We start from the raw sequence: 23,015 nt of genomic DNA, 5'->3' as shown, positions 1-23,015 counted from the left end.
GTCTCAGGTGTTTCGCCCCTTAACCTGAACACCTCACCTGAGTGGGGCAGCAAAGACTGACTAGCCTTCACCTGCAGAAGGATTCCAACTGTGGGCTCTCTTCAGCCACAACCATCTTGAGCTGGACTCGGCTGCTGCAGCTATATCTCTGGTGGCTTTCTTCAGTTGTTTAGGCTCCAGGCCCACCTTCTGGAGGAAGTAGTGCAACGACTTTGCTGGGAACCCGCGGCAGCCGACTTCAATAGGGTAGCTGGTTGCATGCCACCCCTTTACATCAGCTTCGTCAACCAGGTCCTGGTACTTGGCTTTTTTCAGTTGGTGGGACGTAGCTAGCCTCTCTTCCCAGGGCACCGTGAGCTCAGCAACTATTATGGTTTTCGTGCTCCTGGGTAGCAGGACCATATCTGGTCGGAGGGAGGTCACTGCCACGTCCTGCAGGAAGACAAGCTTCCTCTTCAGATCCACTCTCAAATCCCACTCGTTGCAAGGAAGAGGGTGGGTTCTTAGCCACCATGCCAGTCTTATGAGCCTTGTCTCCTTCCCTCACAAAGGTTATGGCTTCGGGCGGGTGGGCCTGCTTGTTATTGGCTTTTACTCGCTGCTGTTCCACCCATTTGGCAATTTCCATGAGTACCTTGTCGTTGGACAACCAGTCAGGATGTGATTCAGTGTACAAGAAGCTGCTCCACATTGGTTGCATGATGGGTCCTCCGCTCCCCCCCAGATCTTTATATTTCTTGGTGTTGGCAGCAGGTCAGTCACCGAGCGCAGGAGAAAGCTCAACCTCCCTTGGTCGATCTGCCACAATTCCTTCCACGACAGCGGTCGCTCCTGTGCCTGGTCTCACTGCGTCCATCGACCCTGAGAGGCAAGACCGATCGCTTTCACCTGACGCTCCTCCTCTGCTGCTTCACGGACTCTTTGCACCACGAGGCCTCTTCTGGCTCTGGCATCAACCCTGCTCCACCTCTTCTCTCTTTAAATGTAGCTAAAATAAATTGATTGCAACCACTTACCTTAAAAAAATTTAGTAAATTCAATGAAAATTATTTTTTAAATACTAAAATGTACTTAAGTATTGAAAGTAAAAGTACAAGTAAAGGCACAATTGAAAAGGAGCAAGTAAATATATTTATATGTTCACAGCATACACAGCTTGAGTAGCAAGACTGCATTCAGTTTTAACTCTTTCTTCCATTTTGTATCTGTGATATAAAAGTGAAAGTTGGCAGAAATATAAAAACTTAAGTACAGATACTCCCAAAAAATATTTAAGTACTGTAACAAAGTATTATTACTTTGTTACATTACACCACTGCTTATATTGTCCTTGTTTTGTAAGTCGCATTGAAAAAAAAACAAATTGAAAATCCAGTAGTGGTTAAAATGATTATCCTAAAACAGACTCTGTCTTACCTCTGTTTCTCTGAGAGACTCGTCCCAAACTGAAAGTCCTTTCCTTCCTTATCTGACATGCTGCTGCTGAACAGCTCAACTGTGGTTTGTGAAAACAATCAATTGTTCAGTATGACCTGGAGATGAAAATGTTTTTACTGAGATGAATAACATGGCAGTTTTCAAGAAAATAGTGAAGAATGTCGAGTAAAAGAGCGCTACATAAAATCAAGTGACTTATACTTACGTTCTTTGACAAAACAAAAACAGCCAAATACATATACAGTTGAAGTCAAAAGTTTATGAAGAATCTGCAAAATGGTGATTATTTTACCAAAATAAGAGATTGTATAAAATGCATGTTATTGTTTATTTAGTACTGAATATGTATTTCACAAAAAGGGGGTTCATTTAGGGTTTGCCTAAATTTCTAATTTTGCCTAAATATAACTTTTTTTTTTCCTTTTCTTTTTTTAGTAGAAGCTACAGAAGATACTTACATGTTTACCAGAAGACAAAATAACCCTTCATTCACCCCGTAAAAAAGTTAATAGCTTTACATCTGTGGCCTTAAAATATTTAAGTAATTTCTTGCTGCTTCTGTAGGGAGTAGCGTATAAAATAGACTTCCGTTCCTCTCTAAATAAAAATCTAAAATCACCCTTACATATACAATATAAACCCCCAAATTTCATTTCCACAAATAACTAATCGAGAGATAAACTTACCTGCGGTCTTGTTCACTAAGAAGTGAATTTCTAAGCATTTCAAACACTCTGTAAAAACGCTTTCTGGAACATGGCGCGGACAAAACAAGCAATGCTTTTGGTTTATCTTGATATCTCTGTTGTGTTTTCCAGAGTTACTTTCGTTTTCGTCTTCGTGGTTTTTACTGGCAGGTTGTGAACAGCTGCATACCGCCCCTACAGGACTGAAGCGTGGATATCTTACACGTCTCCAAATCATGTTTAAAATAGCTTAATCTAATAAATTTAATTTATTAATGTAGCATTTAGTGTCCTTTTCTCAGATGTGTGAAAATCATCTGTTCCTTTATACTGATGTTGAAAATAATAGCTCTGTAACCATCAGCCATGGAATAATATTTTCCTAGTTTTACAAAGAGAATTAAGTCCTTGACAACCTGCCCTTTACCCACAAACATGCACTATTTAAACGAATCCAAAAGCAACACTTAAAGCGCCCTGCCAAACTGGTTTTTGGTTCCCCACACTTTGCCCAGCTGATGGTCATAAATACACTCAACATGGTGTGATGAAACTGCAGATGAGACTGATGGAGTTTATAGAGTTTATATATTACTGATGCAGCATTATATCCTAAACCAGGGGTGCCCAACCCTGTTCCTGGTGATCTACTGTCCTGCAAAGTTTAGCTCCAACTCTAATCAAACACACCTGAAGCAACTAATTAAGGTCTTTAGGATCACGTGAAAATTAAAGGCAGGTGTGTTTGATTAGAGTTGGAGCTAAACTTTGCAGGACAGTCGATCGCCAGGAAAAGGGTTTGGCACCCCTATCCTAAACCAATAAAACAAATTATTTTATATTTGATTTCCTTTATGCTAATGTGTTAATGATTATAGTAGATAGTTGTCAGTATTCTGTGACACAAATACATGAAACAAAATTAATTTTTTAGTTCAAACTTGTATTGAAGCTCATAAATCAATATCAAATACAACTGACCTGAGATTAAATCATATACTGTCTCTGTTCACAGCAAAAACATCTATTTTCTCACATTTGAAAATGTAGCTTCATATTTATCTTATATGATTCTGATGCGTTATGTACACTCTAAAAAACACTGGGTTAAAAACAACCCAAATTGGGTTGTTTTTAACCCAACTGCTGGGTAAATATAGGACAGAACCCATATGGGGTTAAACTAACCCAAGAAGTTGGGTTATTAATTTTAACCCAGCAAATGGGTTGTTTTTCTACCCAAAACTTGGTTATTTTTTACTAAAATTATGGGTTAATTTGATTTCATAAATGGGTTATATTTTGAAAGGTAATTTATTTGTATTCCTTTTAAAATCATATTTTAAAATTAAATATACCACATGATAAACAAACAGGTCAACATTGTATAAGCTTTATTTTTTCATTAATATTTTTCAGCACATTACACTTTGTAAATACACTTTACTCAACCAAAAATTCAAGAGATCATACAAAAGTAAAACAATAAAATTCCATTTATAAACAGCATTCAAAAACAATTTATTTCATTTTTATGGTTTGCCTCTGTAGTTGAAAAACTGTAAATGTTTTAACATTTTTAAAAATTCATGAACTACAAAAAACCTCAAGGTTTAGTAAAACAGTTTGCACATGAATCCATATGCACATGAAGTTAAAAACTCTGAAATACCTCAACAACTGTTTGTTACAAAGCAGTATTGTTTTTAGTCTACGAACCTGTTGTTTTTAGCCTACAGTATGAACACAAAAATAAAACAATGAAATACAGAATTTTTCCAGTAAAAAGTTTTCACAAAAATATTGATAATCATCAGTATGTGCACAAAGTACTACTCTTCCTCAAGCAAAAAAATAAATATATATATATATATATATATATATATATAAACTTAACTGCAAATAAAATGAAAAATAAATTGCTACCTCATATACTTGAACCACTACTTGTTCAAAGAACTTCTTATCGTCTACTTGCAAGAATGTAGTGCCGAGTGTAAAAATTTCACTGTTGGGGATTCACTTCCCTCCAACTGAAAAATATTTTGAATAAACTCCCAACAATAGAAACACTGTTTTGGATAGGTTACATCGAAAACATAAAATGATTTGAAGCATGCATCTACTGCCCCAATGAGAGTGCTTTGCTCCAAAGCTTTTCCTGCAAGGATGACAAATGCCTGAGAGTCAATGAGTCCATTTTCAAGTGACAGGACATAAGGGTAAGGTCTTGATGCTTCAGCCTGCTGGAGGTACTCCACCATATTTGTTCCAACCTAAAGGACAGATAATGCAAATGAATTAAGGTGAAAAATAATGGGGGTATCGGGGTGTGGGTATGGGTGGTGGGTTGGGTAGTTAATCCAAAATGTTTATTCAATCAAGGGCCAGAGCTTTGGATGAGGCAAAATACCTGAAAGTTATTATGGCCCACTTTGACAGAGCCACTGACAGGCATACAAAGCAAGTCAAAAGAGTTTCGGTAACACTTTACAATAACGTTTTATTAGTTAAAATGAACTAAGCATGAACAATACTTCTACAGAATTTAATAATCTTAATTTCTACATTTACTGTTGAAATGACATTGTATTTGTTAACATTGGTTAATGCACTGTGAAAATATGAATGACTGTTGCTTTTTTTCAAACTAACAGTAACAAAAATTCAATAAATACTGTAACAAATGTATTGCTCATTGTTAGTTTATGTTAGTTAACACATTAATATTAACAAATGAGATATACAATATATATATATATATATATATATATATATATATATATACACACACACACAAATATTTACATGTTAAGAAATTTGCTGAAAAAAATGCATTTGAAAACGAGAGGATGCTTCTTTTTTCTGCATTATAAACAACAAAAAGTCCCTTTGTCTTGACATCTTAAAATCATCGGACTTTGAGATTGCAGGGATTTTTTTGCATGAACTACTCCTTTAAGAATCGAGTCTACCCATTACCTGGCAGGACTGTCCTGCATGGTGCATCTTCTTTCTCTCCTTGTGGTCTTCTCAAGCGCCTCAGTCGCTTTCGTATGTTCCTCAGTCTCTCTTCAATGAACCCAGTGGCTGGTCTATTATTTCGGCATTGGGCATACCATGTGTCCTGGAAAGACATAAATAATGTATGAACATACAATACACATGAACACAGGGCCTGAATTTCAGTGCGGGATTGTGGGTATTGTGAATAATTCTATACATTCCTCTACACATTGTCACTTATATATTTAAAAAATTCAGCAATTTAAACAATTCTGTATGCCCTCTCTGAAAAGTACACAGTAACATGTACTATTTACATAGCAACAAATCTTACTACTTACATAACCATTGGCAGTTTTATCGTGCAGACAGGGGAATGCTTGCACCAAGGCTGATGCTAGGCCCTTTTTTGTCTCCGAGCTTGGACTATGAACAAGAAAAGACAAAAATAGTGAATAATCAGAACAAACGATTGTACAACCATGACGCGGGCCACAAAAAAAATGCAGATGGGCTAAGCTACCTCGGCTTTAGGTGATTATGATCCATCATATAAGTGATATTTTAGATACAGAACGGCACATTTTACCAGTCGGAAACGATTAAATAATACGAAGACAAATACAAACCTTAATTTCACCAGAAAAAACGCTGAAGACAGTGTTTGAAAAAGTGCCGTCTAGAAGTCCTCCTGCTGACGATCCAAAAAGCCCGCAACAGATGACCCAAAAATTGGGTTGTTTTGACTCAGCAGCACTGCAGTACGATGGAGGATGGGCAGGTTTGACTGTACGTGTACAAAAGGTGGTTTTCAGAAATGTATTACCAAAGATTTAGCTGTAATGGACAGAAATCTCATTTTAATAATCTGAAAAGGCAAGGAATGCAAGTTTACATTACATCTCGTTGCATAAATTTGAAAATTTATTTACTATCAGACCAGCGGGCATTATAAACCAGCAAAGCAAAACGAACGAAGCTGGCGGCGCATTTAATGCCATGTAAACTTGACTGTTATCGCACATTTGTCTTTTTATAGCCCTCAGTATTATGTTATGTGTATAAATAGGTTAAAAAATACATGTTATATGTATAAATATATTGATACGAACCTTATTTCTCCAAATATTACAGTGTGTGTGTGGCATCCACCTCCACCTCGAATTCAGTCAGCCCGCGCTGCGCTGAGCCTACTGAGTTGATTTGACCCAAGAAGCTGGGTTGATGCGTCTGGGTGGGGGAGGGGGTGTATTGATTCAACTCTCAGTAAAAATGACCCAGAAAATAACCCAGCGGTTGGGTTACAAAGAACTACCCCAAAACTACCCAGGACTGAGAAAATAACCCCCAAAAAATACCCAAATGGCTTAACCCAGCATTTGGGTAGAAAAAATAACCCAGGATTTTTTAGAGTGTACAAAATATACAAAAAAGTTATGTAAAAATATATCTAAGTGCTAAATTTGATCATTAAAATTATGATTAGCTTTAATCCCAGTTTAATCTCAAAATCATTATGACCCAGACCGCTGACTGCTCCACCTATGAATAAAACAAAACCATCACTTATATCAACACTAAACCAACAATAACCATTTAATATCACTCATGCAAATGTTGTATTATTTAATTTTAAAGTGCATATGTGTATTTCATTCATTAAAATTAGTAACAGCTGCAGTTTTGTGCAAATGCCCATTCTGACACAGTGCTATAAATTAAAGCTTTAAAACTGCTACAAGGATTGATTTCATTGTTTGTGTGCGTGTCTGCTAATATTCTAATTTAAGGAAATAGTTAATATTTGAATATTTAATGAACATATAAGATTTTGGTTACAGGCGTCACATTACACATTCATTTATCCTCATAGATACAGTACTTTAGTGAGGATCTTCACCTGATAATGATACTCCTTTTCATTTCACAGGTTCATATGATTTAAACCAGGATTTAAAATTGTAGCAGGATTGTAGCAGCTCTAAACAAAGTCTGTTCATGGTCTAGTCTGTAAGGAGGAATCAGAAAGAAAATAAGTGTTGGCTGTAAAGGATTGCAAATTAGTTACTATGTTTCAGATTAAAAAGTAAAATGAAGTGGAACACATTAAACTACACTCTAAAAATGCTGGGTTAAAAAATAACCCAACCTTAACCCAGCCGCTGGGTAACTATGGGACAGAATGCATGCTGGGTTGTTTTGACCCAAGTGCTGGGTTGAGCCATTTGACCCAGAATGCTGGGTTGTTTATTTGACCCAACCAGTGGGTCAGGTTAACTGTGTTGCTGGGTTAAACATTACCTAAACATTGGGTTATTTGTAGTCTCATTGCCTTGCTACCTTTATATTTACCAATAATAATAAATAACAAATCACAAAGGAATGTAAAATTATTATTTTTCTTTAATACAATTACACAACAAAAAAATGCAACTGTAAATATCAATTTAATGGGTTTTCACATTTCATCCAACCTCTGCAGACACAAATAAAACAACAGTTTTTGTAGATCAGTTTCTTTAAAACACAAAACTGTGTAAACTAGGTACTGTAGATTCCTATTCTTTGTCAACATTGCAGCATCATAACACTATTAAATTGATTATCGTGGGAAGTCGTGGCCTAATGGTTAGAGAGTCGGACTCGTAATCGAAAGGTTGCGGGTTCGAGTCTCCGGCCGACAGGGATTGTAGGTGGAGGGAGTGAATGTCGAGCGCTCTCTCCACCCTCAATACCACGACTGAGGTGCCCTTGAGCAAGGCACCGAACCCCCAACTGCTCCCCGGGCGCCGCAGCATGGCTGCCCACTGCTCCGGGTGTGTGTGTGTGTGTGTGTGTGTGTGTGCATTTGTTCACTACTCACTGCTGTGTGTGCGCACTTGGATGGGTTAAACGCAGAGCACCAATTTCGAGTATGGGTCACCATACTTGACAATACGTCACGACTTTACATTTATTTTACTTTACATTATAGCCACATGAGAATCAGTCCAAACATTGTGCCATTAAAACTAAGCCAAACAAAGAGACCTACAACAGACAATGCATGTGACATTTAAGTTGACTTAAATAAATAACGTCAAAGTGTATTTATCAGCCAAACCATCAGGGTTTTCCTGTGAACTGGGTCTGGTAAAGGTTGCTCAAACAAAATATTTATTGTGTTACTGATTTAGGTTTCTTTCTGCTTACTGGCACTTCTTGGTTGTCTACCTAAATTTCATCCAACCAACATGGCATAATTTAAAGCCCCCAATATATATATATATATATATTAGTGCTGTCAATCGATTAAAAAAATTAACTAATTAATCACACATTTTTCTAAAATTAATCGTGATTAATCACGCTTAACCCCACCTAACATTCAAGTTTTTAAATAAACAATCTTCAAATGTACACTGTACAAACAACATAAAGACAGTATATTTTTAATATTTCTTTAATGGTATCTTTTTCATGATTGAAGGCCAGCATCACTGATATCAATACTGATGTCTCTATAAAAAAATAAAATTTGCCCCCTGAATATTTAACCATTGACTGTAGCCATTCAGCATTACAGTATAATTGAGAGCTATCAATTTTAACATTTATTAGACTTAACATCTAATTTAAGTGAACTTAAAACAATCTTCACAAGAACCCATTATAATAAATGACATATTTAGCTAGCTGTGCCCTTCAGCAGAAATATACATAAAATGAATACTTACCAAACACTAAATTCTAAATTAAATATAGATGAACCCCTTAAAACTATAAAAGTTATTGATTTCCTCTTTTTTTCTTTTGTTCTTGGATTAATAGACATCACAACAGCTGGTTATTAGCTTATTTGCCTGCTATTGCTTTAAAAGCTGCTGCTGCTGAAGGTGATGGGGATCTGACATGCATCTTATTTTCTCACAACTCTCTTGACCTTTTCTGACTCACTTCAGGTCTGAAAGTCTCAACTAATGAGCGGATGAGTTGAATTGGGTATTTTAGATGAGGGAGACAGTGCTAGGGTGCCTCAGGACAGTTTTTAAAACCATTTCAGAGACATGTACTTAAATGTGACGCATATATAACATAGGCTATTGCATGCATGCACACAGTTTAAGGCAGCTTTAATCGCCTTTTTGGTAACTTCATGCCTTAACTGATGGCATAACTACGACATTGCATGCACGTAGTTTCTTTCGCTGTATGATATGAAATGATATAGGCTACAGCGCGCACCGGCACCTTTGTGCGTGTATTTGAAGAGTGCGCGCTACGAGCACAGTATATTTTACGCGCTTGTTTGACTCGCGTATGGCGTGGAGGCGACGTATAGAGCACGTGTCTGAAACATCTCCCGTTTGATGTGGTCATAAAGACATTCTGCATCTAAATAAACGCAATCCTTTGCAAGAAAAAAAAGAGACAGAGGCAGCAGTTGCAATTGGGGTGGCCAACCCTAGCCCCGCCCCTGCGTTAATTGCATTAAATATTTTTAACGCGTTAATCTGAAAATAATTAATAGCATGCGTTAACGCGCTAATTTTGACACCACTAATATATATATATATATACACACACACAGTATTGTGCAAAAGGTTTAGACCACTAGTGTTTTAGCGAGCTAAAAAAATGGTTTTGAGTCAGTTATTTCGATCTTTTGCTGTAATGTGTCTGTAGGAAATATCAGTTTTCATTTCCAAACATTCATTTTGCCATTAATTGTAATAATCCAGTGAGATTTTTGTTTGCACAAAGAGTCTGAAAACAGCCAGTGCTCCACACAGAGATCTGATCTGATCATCATCCAGTCTGTCTGGAAGAAACAGAACAAACGGAGACCGACTAAATCCAGAAGAACTGTGGCAACGTCTCCAAAATGCTTCAAAACACCTCCCTGCAAAGCTCATGAAAAACTCTACTCAAGTGCACCGAGGATAAAAGCTGCTTTAAATGCAAAGGATGCTCACACTAAATGTTGATTTAATTTACTTCATAAAAGTTAATTGATAAAGGAAATCAATTTATGACATTATTTTTGACAGCATCCTCATTTAACAGCATTTTTTCACAAGTGTCTAAAACTTTTAACAGTACTGTTTTCGGCAGTACTTGACTTCATCCTAAACTCAAAAAAAACAAAAAAAACAATAACAATCTTTCCCTCTATCCTTCTCTCCCTCCCTTACTAGCTTGTACTTATTTGAACAATGACTGAGACTTGGTGTTACGAGCACTTTCTCTGTCTGATTGCCTCTTCAAGATGAATCGCTTTTTGTATTCCCCAATTGTAAGTCGCTTTGGATAAAAGCGTCTGCCAAATGACTAAATGTAAATGTACTGTAGCTTTGCAGGTAGCTTTCATGAAGCATCTTGGAGATGTTGCCACAGTTCTTCTGGATTCAGTCTGTCTCAGTTTCTTCATGTCATTCCAGACACACTGGATGATCAGATCAGATCTCTGTGTGGAGCGCTGGCTGTTGTCAGACATTCACTGGATTATTACAACTGATGGCTAAATGAATGTTTGGAAATATAAACTGATATTTCCTATTGACACACTACAGCAAAATATAAAAATAACTGACTTAAAACCATTTTTAACTGTTGAAAATACTAGTGGTCTAACACTTTTGCACAGTACTGTGTATAGAGTAGAAAAAAATAAATACATAAATAAATTAAAAAAAAAATAAACTTACAGGTTGTCCATCAAATGAATGACTGCCAGGATTCTGTGGTTGTGGGTCTGAAGACCTTTCGTCCGTTCTTGAATATTGGTTGGGGAAGCAGAGTGGGGCAGGACTTTTTTGGGGGGGGCAAAGAACTCTCCTTTTTAGCATCTAAACCATAAGAAACAACACAATTTTCCTGTGAAAATGTCTTCATTCCTTTAAATAGATTGGATCAGAAACAAATGACACAGGCAGACCAAGTGACAATGGCATGGCTGAAGTGTGACTTAGTCAGCCTACATTAATGACTTCCTGAGTCAAACAAGTCATTTATTAGGAATATGTAGATGTTAGTGGCGTTCTGGCAGAGGTGCTGCTGCGGTGTACACTCACAGAAAACGTGCTCAAATTTTAAAGATGTGGAGCAGCTCCTGTAATATCGCCTTGCCCTTGACTATCGACAAAGACATCAGTTCTCAGTGATATCTCTAACTATCGTCAATACACTATACTATCGTCTATCTGCACAACTTCACTAACAATTTAACCATTTAAAATTTCTGTAAACGAAACCTGAAAATCAAAATTATTTCTTACCATGCCAAGTTTTCCTAGAAGCCTGGGGAACTCCTTCAAGATTTCTGGGAGGATTGTAGACACATTGCTGCAAATCCACAATTTTTTGGGAGGCAAAAAAGATCCTGTAAAATAAGGATGAAAAACTGGGTAAAAAGCTAGCAAAACCATGCAGTATGCCAGCGTGGAAATCCAGTGATCCGCCTGTTATTCATCAATCTCAAAAACAAATTATTATTTCTAACAGTAACATATAAAGATTTATGTATTTCTGTATTTCTGACCTAACTATAGTTCATACATTTTCCATGAGGCGTTAAAATAAGTGTATATAGCTTTGCAAGCACGCACACGCACTCGCACACACACAGACACACACTTGCTCGCACAAATATATAATTTTTATAAGAATAAAGAGATTGTTGAGGCCTTTTTTGTCAACAAAAAAAATGTAGGCGGCTACTTGATTCACAGAATAACGCTAACGTTAACTCGCACAGCGACAGATCAAATATCACATTAACCGTGAAATCAGCGTGCTCTTACCACAGCTTATTAAAAATAGAGGTAAATAATCATATCATCATATTAATGTACCTTATAATCCTGCTCGCTGCGAGTTGCTTGACCATCTGACGACGAGACGAGAGAAGAATCCAGAAAATTTGATGAAGAGGAAAAATAAACAAACCGGTCAAAATAACCCAACCCAGGTGTTCAGTAGTGAAAGAACCCCTTGCAGTCCATTTGACCCAGCATGAGCAACCCAACTGTGTTTACAGTACCTCAAACAACCCAGAATTATGACCCAGCACAATTAACCCAATAATGTGTTTACAGAAATAACCCAGCACTTTTAAGAGTGTAAGATGAAATTCACATTAGTTACTTAATTTTGCACACGTCTAAAACAATATTTGGGTTTTAAATATTCTTGGATACCAATATGTGCAGGCACCCATGAAAACACCACTGTAATACCCATCATTTGAATTCTGTATAACGTTTGCATTATTTCCAGTAAAATGTCTGTTCATTTAAATGGGGAGTCATCTCAATTATCACCAGTAAAGTATGGAGTACCACAAGGATCTGTCCTAGGTCCTCTGATATTTTCAATATACATGTTGCCCCTTGGTAATTGTCACGGTGCACACACGAGGGAGGAACCAGGAACACGCAGACGAGGATATAAACTCAAATAACATACTTTACTGAGGACATCAAGGCAGGGCAAGACACAGACATCAAACACCGGGGAGTAACGAGTAGACCAGACCAAATCTAACTGAACTGACAGGACTATAAATACACAGGTAAATCATAGATAAGGAGAAGAACACGGCTAGACAAGAATTAACTAATGATGACACTTAACAAGGACAGGAAACAAACCAAATATGGACACAAGGGGCAGGAACACATGACACACACGACAGAACCCTGACAGTAATATTATTAGAAAATACGGGATTAGTTTTCATTGTTATGCTGATGATACTCAAGTCAAGTCAAGTCAAGTCAAGTTGAGCTTTATTGTCATTCTGCTACATGTGTGGACATATAGTGGAACGAAATGTCGTGTCTCGCAGGACCACGGTGCTACATACTAGTTAAACATAAAATAAACATACAACAATGCAAGTATAAGAAAAAAAACAAAAAAAACAATAGAGTATCTGACTATAGACAAAAATAGACCATCTGACTATACATATACTATAAATACTATACCTAGACTGTTCAAGAACTTTACATATATACTGTACATGAAATTGTGCAAAAAAAAAAAAAAATTGTATATATATTTCGTACATTAAATTGTTGTGCAGATTAAAGAGAGAGTGCAGATTAAAGAGAGACTATATATCTCAACAATATCTCAACTATATATCTCAACAAAACCAGATGAAACTTCTAAACTATCTAAGCTAATAGATTGTGTAAAAAATGTAAAAGATTGGATGACCAATAATTTCCTCCTATTAAATTCAGATAAGACAGAGATATTACTTATTGGACCAAAAAACAGTACACAAAATCTCTTGGATTACAATTTGCAACTAGACGGATGCACTGTTACGTCCTCTAAAGTCAAAAATCTGGGTGTCATATTAGACAGCAACTTGTCCTTTGAAAATCATATTTCCCATGTTACAAAAACAGCATTCTTCCATCTTAGAAACATTGCCAAGCTTCGAAACATGCTACCTGTTTCTGATGCAGAAAAGCTAGTTCATGCATTCATGGCCTCTAGACTGGACTATTGTAATGCACTGCTAGCTGGTTGTCCTGCATCCTCAATAAACAAGCTACAGATAGTCCAAAATGCAGCGGCTAGAGTTCTTACCAGGTCAACAAAATATGATCACATTACCCCAATTTTACAGTCTCTGCACTGGCTACCTATTAAGTTCTGTATCATTTACAAAATATTATTACTTGCCTATAATGACCTAAATGGTTTAGTATCTAACTAAACCATTTAGGTACCTAACTTGTCTTCTACCACGCTACAATCCAACCCGCTCCCCAAGGTCGCAAAATCCGGACTTTTATTAGTACCTAGGATAGCAAAGTCCACTAAAGGAGGTAGAGCTTTTTCACATTTGGCTCCCAAACTCTGCAATAGCCTTCCTGATAACGTTCGGGGTTCAGACACACTCTCTCTGTTTAAATCTAGATTAAAGATACATCTCTTTAGCCAAGCATTCACATAATGCATTTTATAATCTTGTACTGCAGTTATATCTGATCAAATGTACATTATTATTATTATTCTTTAGCTTGGGTTGAACAAATCATTTTTGCTTAGATAGAACAGCAGCTACGCTAATTATGTCTCTATTTGTTTCTCTGTTTCTGCCCGTGGATGTTAATCCCGTGGTAACTAGGAATTACAGAAGCTTCAGTCTGGATCCAACCCTTAAATGATCTGAGATGACCGAACACCTGAGAAAAGATAATGCCAACCCCTCCAAGGACTTCAGAGGATGCCAAAGCTCAGACAACATACAGAATTACCAAATTTTGCCATAAGTTAAATATATTAAGGTTCTGCAATATATAAATGTATTGTGGAAACTTAATTTCCTGTAGAGCTGCTTGAACTTGAACCATAACTTGAACTTGAACCATAGCCAATGAATAGTAAACTAGCCAATGATGAACATGAATCTGAACACATAACTGATTTCAAAGGTCTTATCTCTTCTATCCACTGTAATCTCTTCTATCCACTAATAATAGTGCAATCATTTATAAACAGAAAACTCATCACTGGTCCTTTTCCTTACCGATAAGATAAGTGAAATTCTGGAACAGTAAACACTACTCCTATCTTATTGTCTAAACTCGATGCATCTGTGAATATATTTCTGCACATTATATAAGTTACACGCCTTACCCTTGTTTTTCTGTTCTTACAATGTAAACATTTAATTTCATTTAACTTCCTACCGTGTTAGAGAGAAAAGTAGCTCGTTGATCTGCCAGTCGTGGGTCTTTCATGTGGAGAACTTTGGTCATATCTTCTGCATAACGATGCATTTAAAAGTTAATGACCAAATGGGTGTTTATAAAAGTTCACATTGTGGTTGCAGATGAAATATAACACAGATAACAATAAATAAATACTTTTTACCAGGTTAAATGTTGATTATTAGTAACTGAACCCCCTTTTTGCAAACCTCTCTACCTAAGTGTCGATCACGTGCATTCGTTTGTAGTTTTTCTAACGCGTCCCAGCTAACATAAGACCAGCGGGTCACTGGCGGCCCACCGGAGTCAAAGTCGGCGGTTCACCGGCGTTTTGCCATCGTTATTCCAGCGAACCACCAGCAGCAGCCGTCGCTTTTCCGACAGCGGTCCGCGGTTCATAATCAGTTCAATTACGCTAACCAAAATGTCCTTGCACACAATAATGGGTCAAAAACATGTAAAATCGCAATTGCAAATTTATTTTCAGTGAACAGATTAAACATACAAATGCATTTACAGTATATTTATCAGATGGTTTTATCCAAATTGACTTTCAAATAGAAGTTCACATATGTCCGTATACAAAAGTCAACCATGAAATTAACCATGGTTTAACTATGATTGTTGTAGTAAATCCATTGTCTTATTAGAGCATAGTAGTAAACCTAGACCAAGATGGCGCCGCTGTGTTCGGACGCAGTGCGGGTCGCTCCACTGAGACTTTGCTTAAACCTACTTTTTTCCCTACTTTTACTTTCTCTTTTTACACATTTCACGTCGGCACTGATCACCTACAACATAGAAACACTTTTGGACATTGGAAACCGCTACACCAACCTGCTTCAGGACACTTTATCCACGAATCCTGCGTGGCCTCTGGAGATTCTTCGGAACGCGGAGACGAACAATAACCCCCCGAGGCAACGGATCAAGAAACACCGCGGGAAGCGCGCTGGAATTCGAGTCAGACTCAGGAAAAGGGCTCACAGTCCTCCTCTTCCAAGCATTCTCCTTGCTAATGTCCAATCCTTGGAGAATAAGATGGACGATCTTAGAGCCAGGATTAGTTTCCAACGGGACATAAGAGACTGCAACATCCTTTGTTTGTCAGAAACGTGGCTTTCGTCCTCGGTCCCGGACACTGCTGTAATGCCGAGTGATAACTTCTCTGTCTTTCGGACGGACAGAACAGCAGAGGCCGGTAAATCCAGGGGTGGAGGAGTATGTTTCATGATCAACAAGAAATGGTGTGATCCCAGGAATATCTCCATTCAGTCGCGTTCCTGCTCGCCTCATCTGGAACATCTTTCCATTATCTGCCGCCCATTTTATCTGCCCCGGGAGTTTTCATCGATCATTGTTACTGCTGTGTACATTCCACCACAGGCGGACACCGGCTTGGCTTTGTCTAAGCTTCACGATGTGCTCAGCGGCTACATCAACAAACATCCTGACGCTGCCTTCATCATCGCGGGGGACTTTAACAAAGCCAACCTCAAGCAGGTCATGCCGAACTTTTATCAACATGTATCCTGTCCAACTAGAGGACCAAACACACTGGATCATTGCTACACTCAATTCAAGGATGCCTACAAAGCCCGCTCACTACCGGCTTTTGGCAAATCGGACCATGCCACAATTTTTCTAACACCGGGATACAAACAAAGGCTCGTTCAGGAACCTCCGGTGCAGAGAGTAGTGACGCGCTGGTCCTCCCACTCAGAGGCTATGCTGCAGGCGGCGCTTAATGACGTCGACTGGGACATGTTCCGGGTGAGTTCTTCTGACGTCAGCGAGTTCACGGATGTAGCATTAAGCTTCGTAAACACGCTAACCGAGCAAGCTACAGAAACAATAACGATATGGACATTCTCCAATCAGAAACCGTGGGTGGACAGAACAATCCGTGCCGCGGTTAACACACGCACTGCCGCTTACAATGAGGCTCTTCTGTCTGGGAATACGAGCGAGTACAAAGCATCGTGCTATGCTCTCCGACGCGCAGTAAGAGCCGCTAAACACAGATACAGAGAGAGAATTGAGTCTCATTTCCAGCTCAACGACTCTCGACGGATGTGGCAGGGACTGAGGACCATCTGTGACTTCGGAAACAAATCCTCCGCGGAGGTGAGAGCAGATCCGTTGCTGGCCGACGAGTTAAACATCTTCTACAGCCGCTTCGATGGCAACGGCGGCGGCGCGTCAGGAAGCAGCAGGCAGAGCAGCGATGATCCTGTAATCACCGTGTCGGAGGATGAGGTTCGGAGGGCGCTTATGAGAGTGAACGTCAGGAAAGCAGCCGGTCCTGATGGGATAACCGGCCGTGTTCTGAGGTCCTGCGCCGATCAGCTCGCTGGTTTGTTCACTTCCATTTTTAATGAGTCCCTTGCTACCTCCGTGGTTCCCACCTCATTCAAAAAATCCATCATTATCCCTGTGCCAAAGAACAATAAACCCTCTTGCCTGAATGACTATCGCCCAGTTGCCCTCACATCTATAGTCATGAAGGTTTTTGATAGACTTGTAAAGAGCCACATCTGCTCCTCCATCCCTGATACTTTGGACCCTCTTCAGTTTGCCTATCGCCCAAATAGATCCACGGACGATGCCATTTCTCACGTTCTCCACTCTTCCCTCACACACTTGGACAGCAACAATGGGAATTATGTAAGGCTGCTATTCATTGACTATAGCTCAGCTTTCAACACTATAGTCCCCATCAAGCTGGCATCTAAACTCACTGACCTCGGCCTAAACTCCTCACTCTGTGACTGGATTCAAGACTTCCTCACCGGCAGACCTCAAGTGGTGAAAGTTGGCCAGTTCACCTCAAACTCCATCACTCTGAACATAGGAGCCCCACAGGGCTGTGTCCTGAGTCCCCTGCTCTACTCTCTCTACACGCATGACTGCGTGTCCTCTCACAGCTCCACATCCATTGTTAAATTCGCTGATGATACTGTGGTTCTGGGCCTCATCTCCAACAACGATGAGACCGCATACTTGGATGAGGTAGAGAGACTCACATCATGGTGCCAGGACAACTGTCTCTCACTGAATGTGGGGAAAACTAAAGAACTGATCATGGACTTTAGGAAGAGACAGCAGCAGCCCTACACTCCTCTTATGATCAGTGGGACCCCTGTGGAGAGGGTGAGCAGCTTCAAGTACCTCGGTGTAAACATCTCCGAGAACCTGACTTGGACTACACACATCCAATCACAGGTTAAGAAAGCCAGGCAAAGACTGTACCATCTGCGACAGCTGAGGAAATTCAGGGTCTCACCAGCAATCCTGAAAACTTTCTATTCAGGGACCATAGAAAGTGTATTGACTCAGTGCATCTCAGTGTGGTATGGAAACAGCTCCAATCAGGACTGCAAAGCACTACAGAGAGTTGTGCGCTTAGCTGAGCGCATCTCAGGGTCTGCTCTCCCCTCTCTGCAGGACATCTACCTCAAATGCTGCAAAAGTAGAGCTGTTAAAATCTTCAAGGACTCTAATCACCCTGGTAACCGTCTATTCACTTTGCTTCCATCTGGTAAGCGCTTCCGTAGCCTGATGGCAAAAACTGAGAGACTTAGGAGGAGCTTCTTCCCCCAGGCCATCAGGCTCCTAAACTCTAAACTCTAACTCTGTGTCATAATATCACTTGACTCCATGTAATATCACCATATCAATAAGTTATTCATAATTTTTTCTCCATGTAAATATCATATATCAATAAGCTATTCATAATTTTTCTCTACCTCATATTGCTGCTATTCAAATACCCTGTACAACTTTTTGCACACTATTTTTTGCACATTCCTCTCATTACTATTTGTCAACAACATACTGACCTGCACATTTATATTTATATTTTTTATCCTATCTTATTTTATCTTATCTTTTATTTTATGTTTGTACTTCTTCTTAATATTTGTATACTTTATAATTGCACTGTCCTTGGAGCGGACCTGACCTACATTTCACTGCTGGTTATACTCTGTATAATTGTGTATGTGACAAATAAAACTCTTGAATCTTGAATCTTGAACTTTACCATGGTTTCAAACACTATGGTTACCACAGTTTTACTCCAGCCTTACTAAAATATTACTATAGTAGAACCATGATAAAGTTACTACAGTTATGGTTACTAGTTTTACCATAGTAAAAACATGGTTAACGGTTGTTATGTATGTATTCCTCCATACCTGATACTCTGGACCCTCTTCAGTTTGCCTATCGCCCAAACAGATCCACGGACGATGCCATCTCTCATGTCCTCCACTCTTCTCTCACACACTTGGACAGCAACAATGGGAATTATGTAAGGCTGCTATTCATTGACTATAGCTCAGCTTTCAACACTATAGTCCCCATCAAGCTGGCTTCTAAACTCACAGACCTCGGCCTAAACTCTTCACTCTGTGACTGGATTCAAGACTTCCTCACCGGCAGACCTCAAGTGGTGAAAGTTGGCCAGTTCACCTCAAACTCCATCACTCTGAACATAGGAGCCCCACAGGGCTATGTCCTGAGTCCCCTGCTCTACTCTCTCTACACGCATGACTGCGTGTCCTCTCACAGCTCCACATCTATTATCAAATTTGCTGATGATACTGTGTTTTTTTTTAAAAGTCGTGACGTATTACTATTTGTCAACAACAAATAGTAATATTGGTTCTGGGCCTCATCTCCAACAACGATGAGACCGCATACTTGGATGAGGTAGAGAGACTCACATCATGGTGCCAGGACAACTGTCTCTCTCTGAATGTGAACAAAACTAAAGAGCTGATCATGGACTTTAGGAAGAGACAGCAGCAGCCCTATACTCCTCTTATGATCAGTGGGACCCCTGTGGAGAGGGTGAGTAGCTTCAAGTACCTCGGTGTAAACATCTCCGAGAACCTGACTTGGACTACACACATCCACACACAGGTTAAGAAAGCCAGGCAAAGACTGTACCATCTGCGACAGCTGAGGAAATTCAGGGTCTCACCAGCAATCCTGAAAACTTTCTACTCAGGGACCATAGAAAGTGTATTGACTCAGTTCATCTCAGTGTGGTATGAAAACAGCTCCAATCAGGACTGCAAAGCACTACAGAGAGTTGTGCGCTTAGCTGAGCGCATCTCAGGATCTGCTCTCCCCTCTATGCAGGACATCTACCTCAAACGTTGTAAAAATAGAGCTGTTAAAATCATCAAGGACTCAAATCACCCTGGTAACCGTCTATACACTTTGCTTCCATCTGGTAAGCGCTTCCGTAGCCTGATGGCAAAAACTGAGAGACTTAGGAGGAGCTTCTTCCCCCAGGCCATCAGGCTCCTAAACTCTAACTCTGTGTCATAACATCTCATGACTCCATGTAATATCACCATATCAATAAGCTATTCATAATTTTTCTCTACCTCATATTTCAGCGATTTAAATACCCTGTACAACTTTTGCACATCCTTTTTGCACATTCCTCTTATTATTATTTAAGTCAACAACATACTGACCTGCACATTTATATTTATATTTTTTATCTTTTATTTTATTTTATTCTCTTATTTAATTTTTTTCTACTTTTCTTTTTCTTAATATTTGTATACTTTATAATTGCACTGTCCTTGGAGCGGACCTGACCTACATTTCACTGCTGGTTATACTCGGTATAACTGTGTATGTGACAAATAAAAAATCTTGAATCTTGAATCATGTAAGGGTACAATGCTTTTCACAATCAAAGCTGCTTTAGAAAATGCATATTTCAATGTTACAATAATAATAAAAAAAATCCTTTAAACAACCAGAGGTGACTGTGACTCAAAGGGGAGCATCTTCTGGCAACAAATTAACATCTATATGTCAATAACTCAATAATACAAGTTATGTGTTCAAAGTCATGTTCAGTTAAACAGACAAACATTAAAGGGTAAGTTTGGTGAATTTAAATCCACTTCATACTGTCACATAGTCTGTAATATGTAAATAAACAATATTTGGATAATGCAAAACATTATTTGGCTTAGAGAAAGATTAAACCTTGTTCGTTCACATATACAGGTGCATCTCAATAAATTAGAATGTCATGGAAAGTTCATTTATTTCAGTAATTCAACTCAAATTGTGAAACTCGTGTATTAAATAAATTCAATGCACACAGACTGAAGTAGTTTAAGTCTTTGGTTCTTTTAATTGTGATGATTTAGGCTCACATTTAACAAAAACCCACCAATTCACTATCTCAACAAATCAGAATACTTCATAAGACCAATAAAAAAAAGATTTTTAGTGAATTGTTGGCCTTCTGGAAAGTATGTTCATTTACTGTATATGTACTCAATACTTGGTAGGGGCTCCTTTTGCTTTAAGTACTGCCTCAGTTCGGCATGGCATGGAGGTGATCAGTTTGTGGCACTGCTGAGGTGGTATGGAAGCCCAGGTTGCTTTGATAGCTGCCTTCAGGTCATCTGCATTGTTGGGTCTGGTATCTCTCATCTTCCTCTTGACAATACCCCATAGATTCTCTATGGATTTTAAGATTCTCTACGGGGTTCAGATCAGGCGAGTTTGCTGGCCAATCAAGCACAATAACACCATGGACATTGAACCAGCTTTTGGTACTTTTGGCGGTGTGGGCAGGTGCCAAGTCCTGCTGGAAAATGAAATCAGCATCTCCATAAAGCTTGTCAGCAGAAGGAAGCATGAAGTGCTCTAAAAGTTCCTGGTAGATGGCTACGTTGACTGTGGACTTCAGAAAACATAGTGGACCAACACCAGCAGATGACATGGCAGCCCAAATCATCACTGACTGTGGAAACTTCACACTGGACTTCAAGCAACATGGATTCTATGCCTCTCCACTCTTCCTCCAGACTCTGGGACTTTGATTTCCAAATTAAATGCAAAATGTACTTTCATCTAAAAAAAAGGACTTTGGACCACTGAGCAACAGTCCAGTTCTTTTTCTCCACAGCCCAGGTAAGACGCTTCTGACGTTGTCTCTGGTTCAGAAGTGGCTTGGTAGCCCTTTTCCTGAAGACGTCTGAGCGTGGTGACTCTTGATGCACTGACTCCAGCTTCAGTTCACTCCTTGTGAAGCTCTCACAAGTGTTTGAATCAGCTTTGCTTGACAGTATTCTCAAGCTTGCAGTCATCCCTGTTGCTTGTGCACCTTTTCCTACCCAAATTCTTCCTTCCAGTCAACTTTGCATTTAATATGCTTTGATACAGCACTCTGTAAACAGCCACACCTTTCAGTAATGACCCTCTGTGACTTACCCTCTTTGTGGAGGGCGTCAATGTTCGTCTTCTGGATCATTGCCAAGTCAGCAGTCTTCTCCATTATTGTGGTTTCAAAGAACAAGAGATACCCGGAATTTATACTGTGGGGATGGTCATTAATTGAAACTCAAATGTAAATATTCTAATGTTTCGAGATACTGATTTTTGACTTTCATGAGCTGTAAGATCTAATCATCAAAATTAAAACAAAAAAAACTTTTGAAATGTTTTACTTTACATGCAATGAATCTAAAATATATGAAAGTTTCACTTTTTGAAATAACTTACAAGAAAAAATTAACTTTTTCACGACATTCTAATTTATTGAGATGCACCTGTATTACCATTATAGTAACAATACAAAGTGGGTTGAAAATCTGCAATCTTGATTTTCTGCATTTTCGCATCCGTAGCAAGCATTTTGAGAGGTGTTTTGACAGTTCAGAGCCACCGTACAAGCGAACGCCAAAATCCAGAATGGCGATTGTCAAGTTCATCCACTTCATCTTGCAGCACAAAGCACTGTATATAGTAGGCATGGGCTAAAATGGGTCTAAAATATGTTATTTTTAAATGTCTGGGTAGAAAACAACAACTTATTTTCCCACTGAACACAATATATTTTATGTTTAAGAAACATATAGAACATTTTGGAAAGGTAAACATGTCAAGCTAAATAATTAAAATAAATAATTGAATTCTTCTTAATTAAGTGCAGTCACTTGAGTGAGCCTAAACCTGCAGCTCAACAATAATCAAAAAATAAATTATTTTCTGTAAAAAAGAATAAGAAAAAAAGAAATCCTTATAAATGAAAAAAAAAATAATGCAGTCACTTAAAGTAAGCTTAAACCCGTAGCTCAATAATCAAAACAATTTCTGTAAAATTTAAAAAAAATAATAATAA

General features: G+C 38.6%; 2 protein-coding genes across 2 annotated transcripts in view; both read right to left on the bottom strand.

Moving 5' to 3' along the window:
• Positions 1 to 2,271, bottom strand: part of LOC306874572 (NACHT, LRR and PYD domains-containing protein 3-like) — a gene marked incomplete at its 3' end in the record, with an annotated part of 49,784 nt that extends 47,513 nt beyond the window's left edge. Inside the window, exons 1-2 of the mRNA XM_079424721.1 lie at positions 2,124 to 2,271; positions 1,417 to 1,532 (exon numbers count right to left, since the gene is read on the bottom strand). Coding sequence (XP_079280847.1) covers positions 1,417 to 1,475 — 59 coding nt within the window. The 5' untranslated portion in view covers positions 1,476 to 1,532; positions 2,124 to 2,271. The remainder of the gene's footprint in view (positions 1 to 1,416; positions 1,533 to 2,123) is intronic.
• Positions 1 to 23,015, bottom strand: part of LOC306874613 (uncharacterized protein) — a 308,235-nt gene that overhangs the window by 213,348 nt on the left and 71,872 nt on the right. The gene's annotated exons all lie outside the window — the stretch shown is intronic.

Source organism: Barbus barbus (assembly GCF_936440315.1).
Source record: "Barbus barbus genome assembly, chromosome: 9".
Classification (NCBI taxonomy): Eukaryota; Metazoa; Chordata; class Actinopteri; order Cypriniformes; family Cyprinidae; genus Barbus; species Barbus barbus.
Note: the sequence above shows the minus strand (reverse complement) of the source record. Positions and strands in the feature narration are given on the sequence as shown.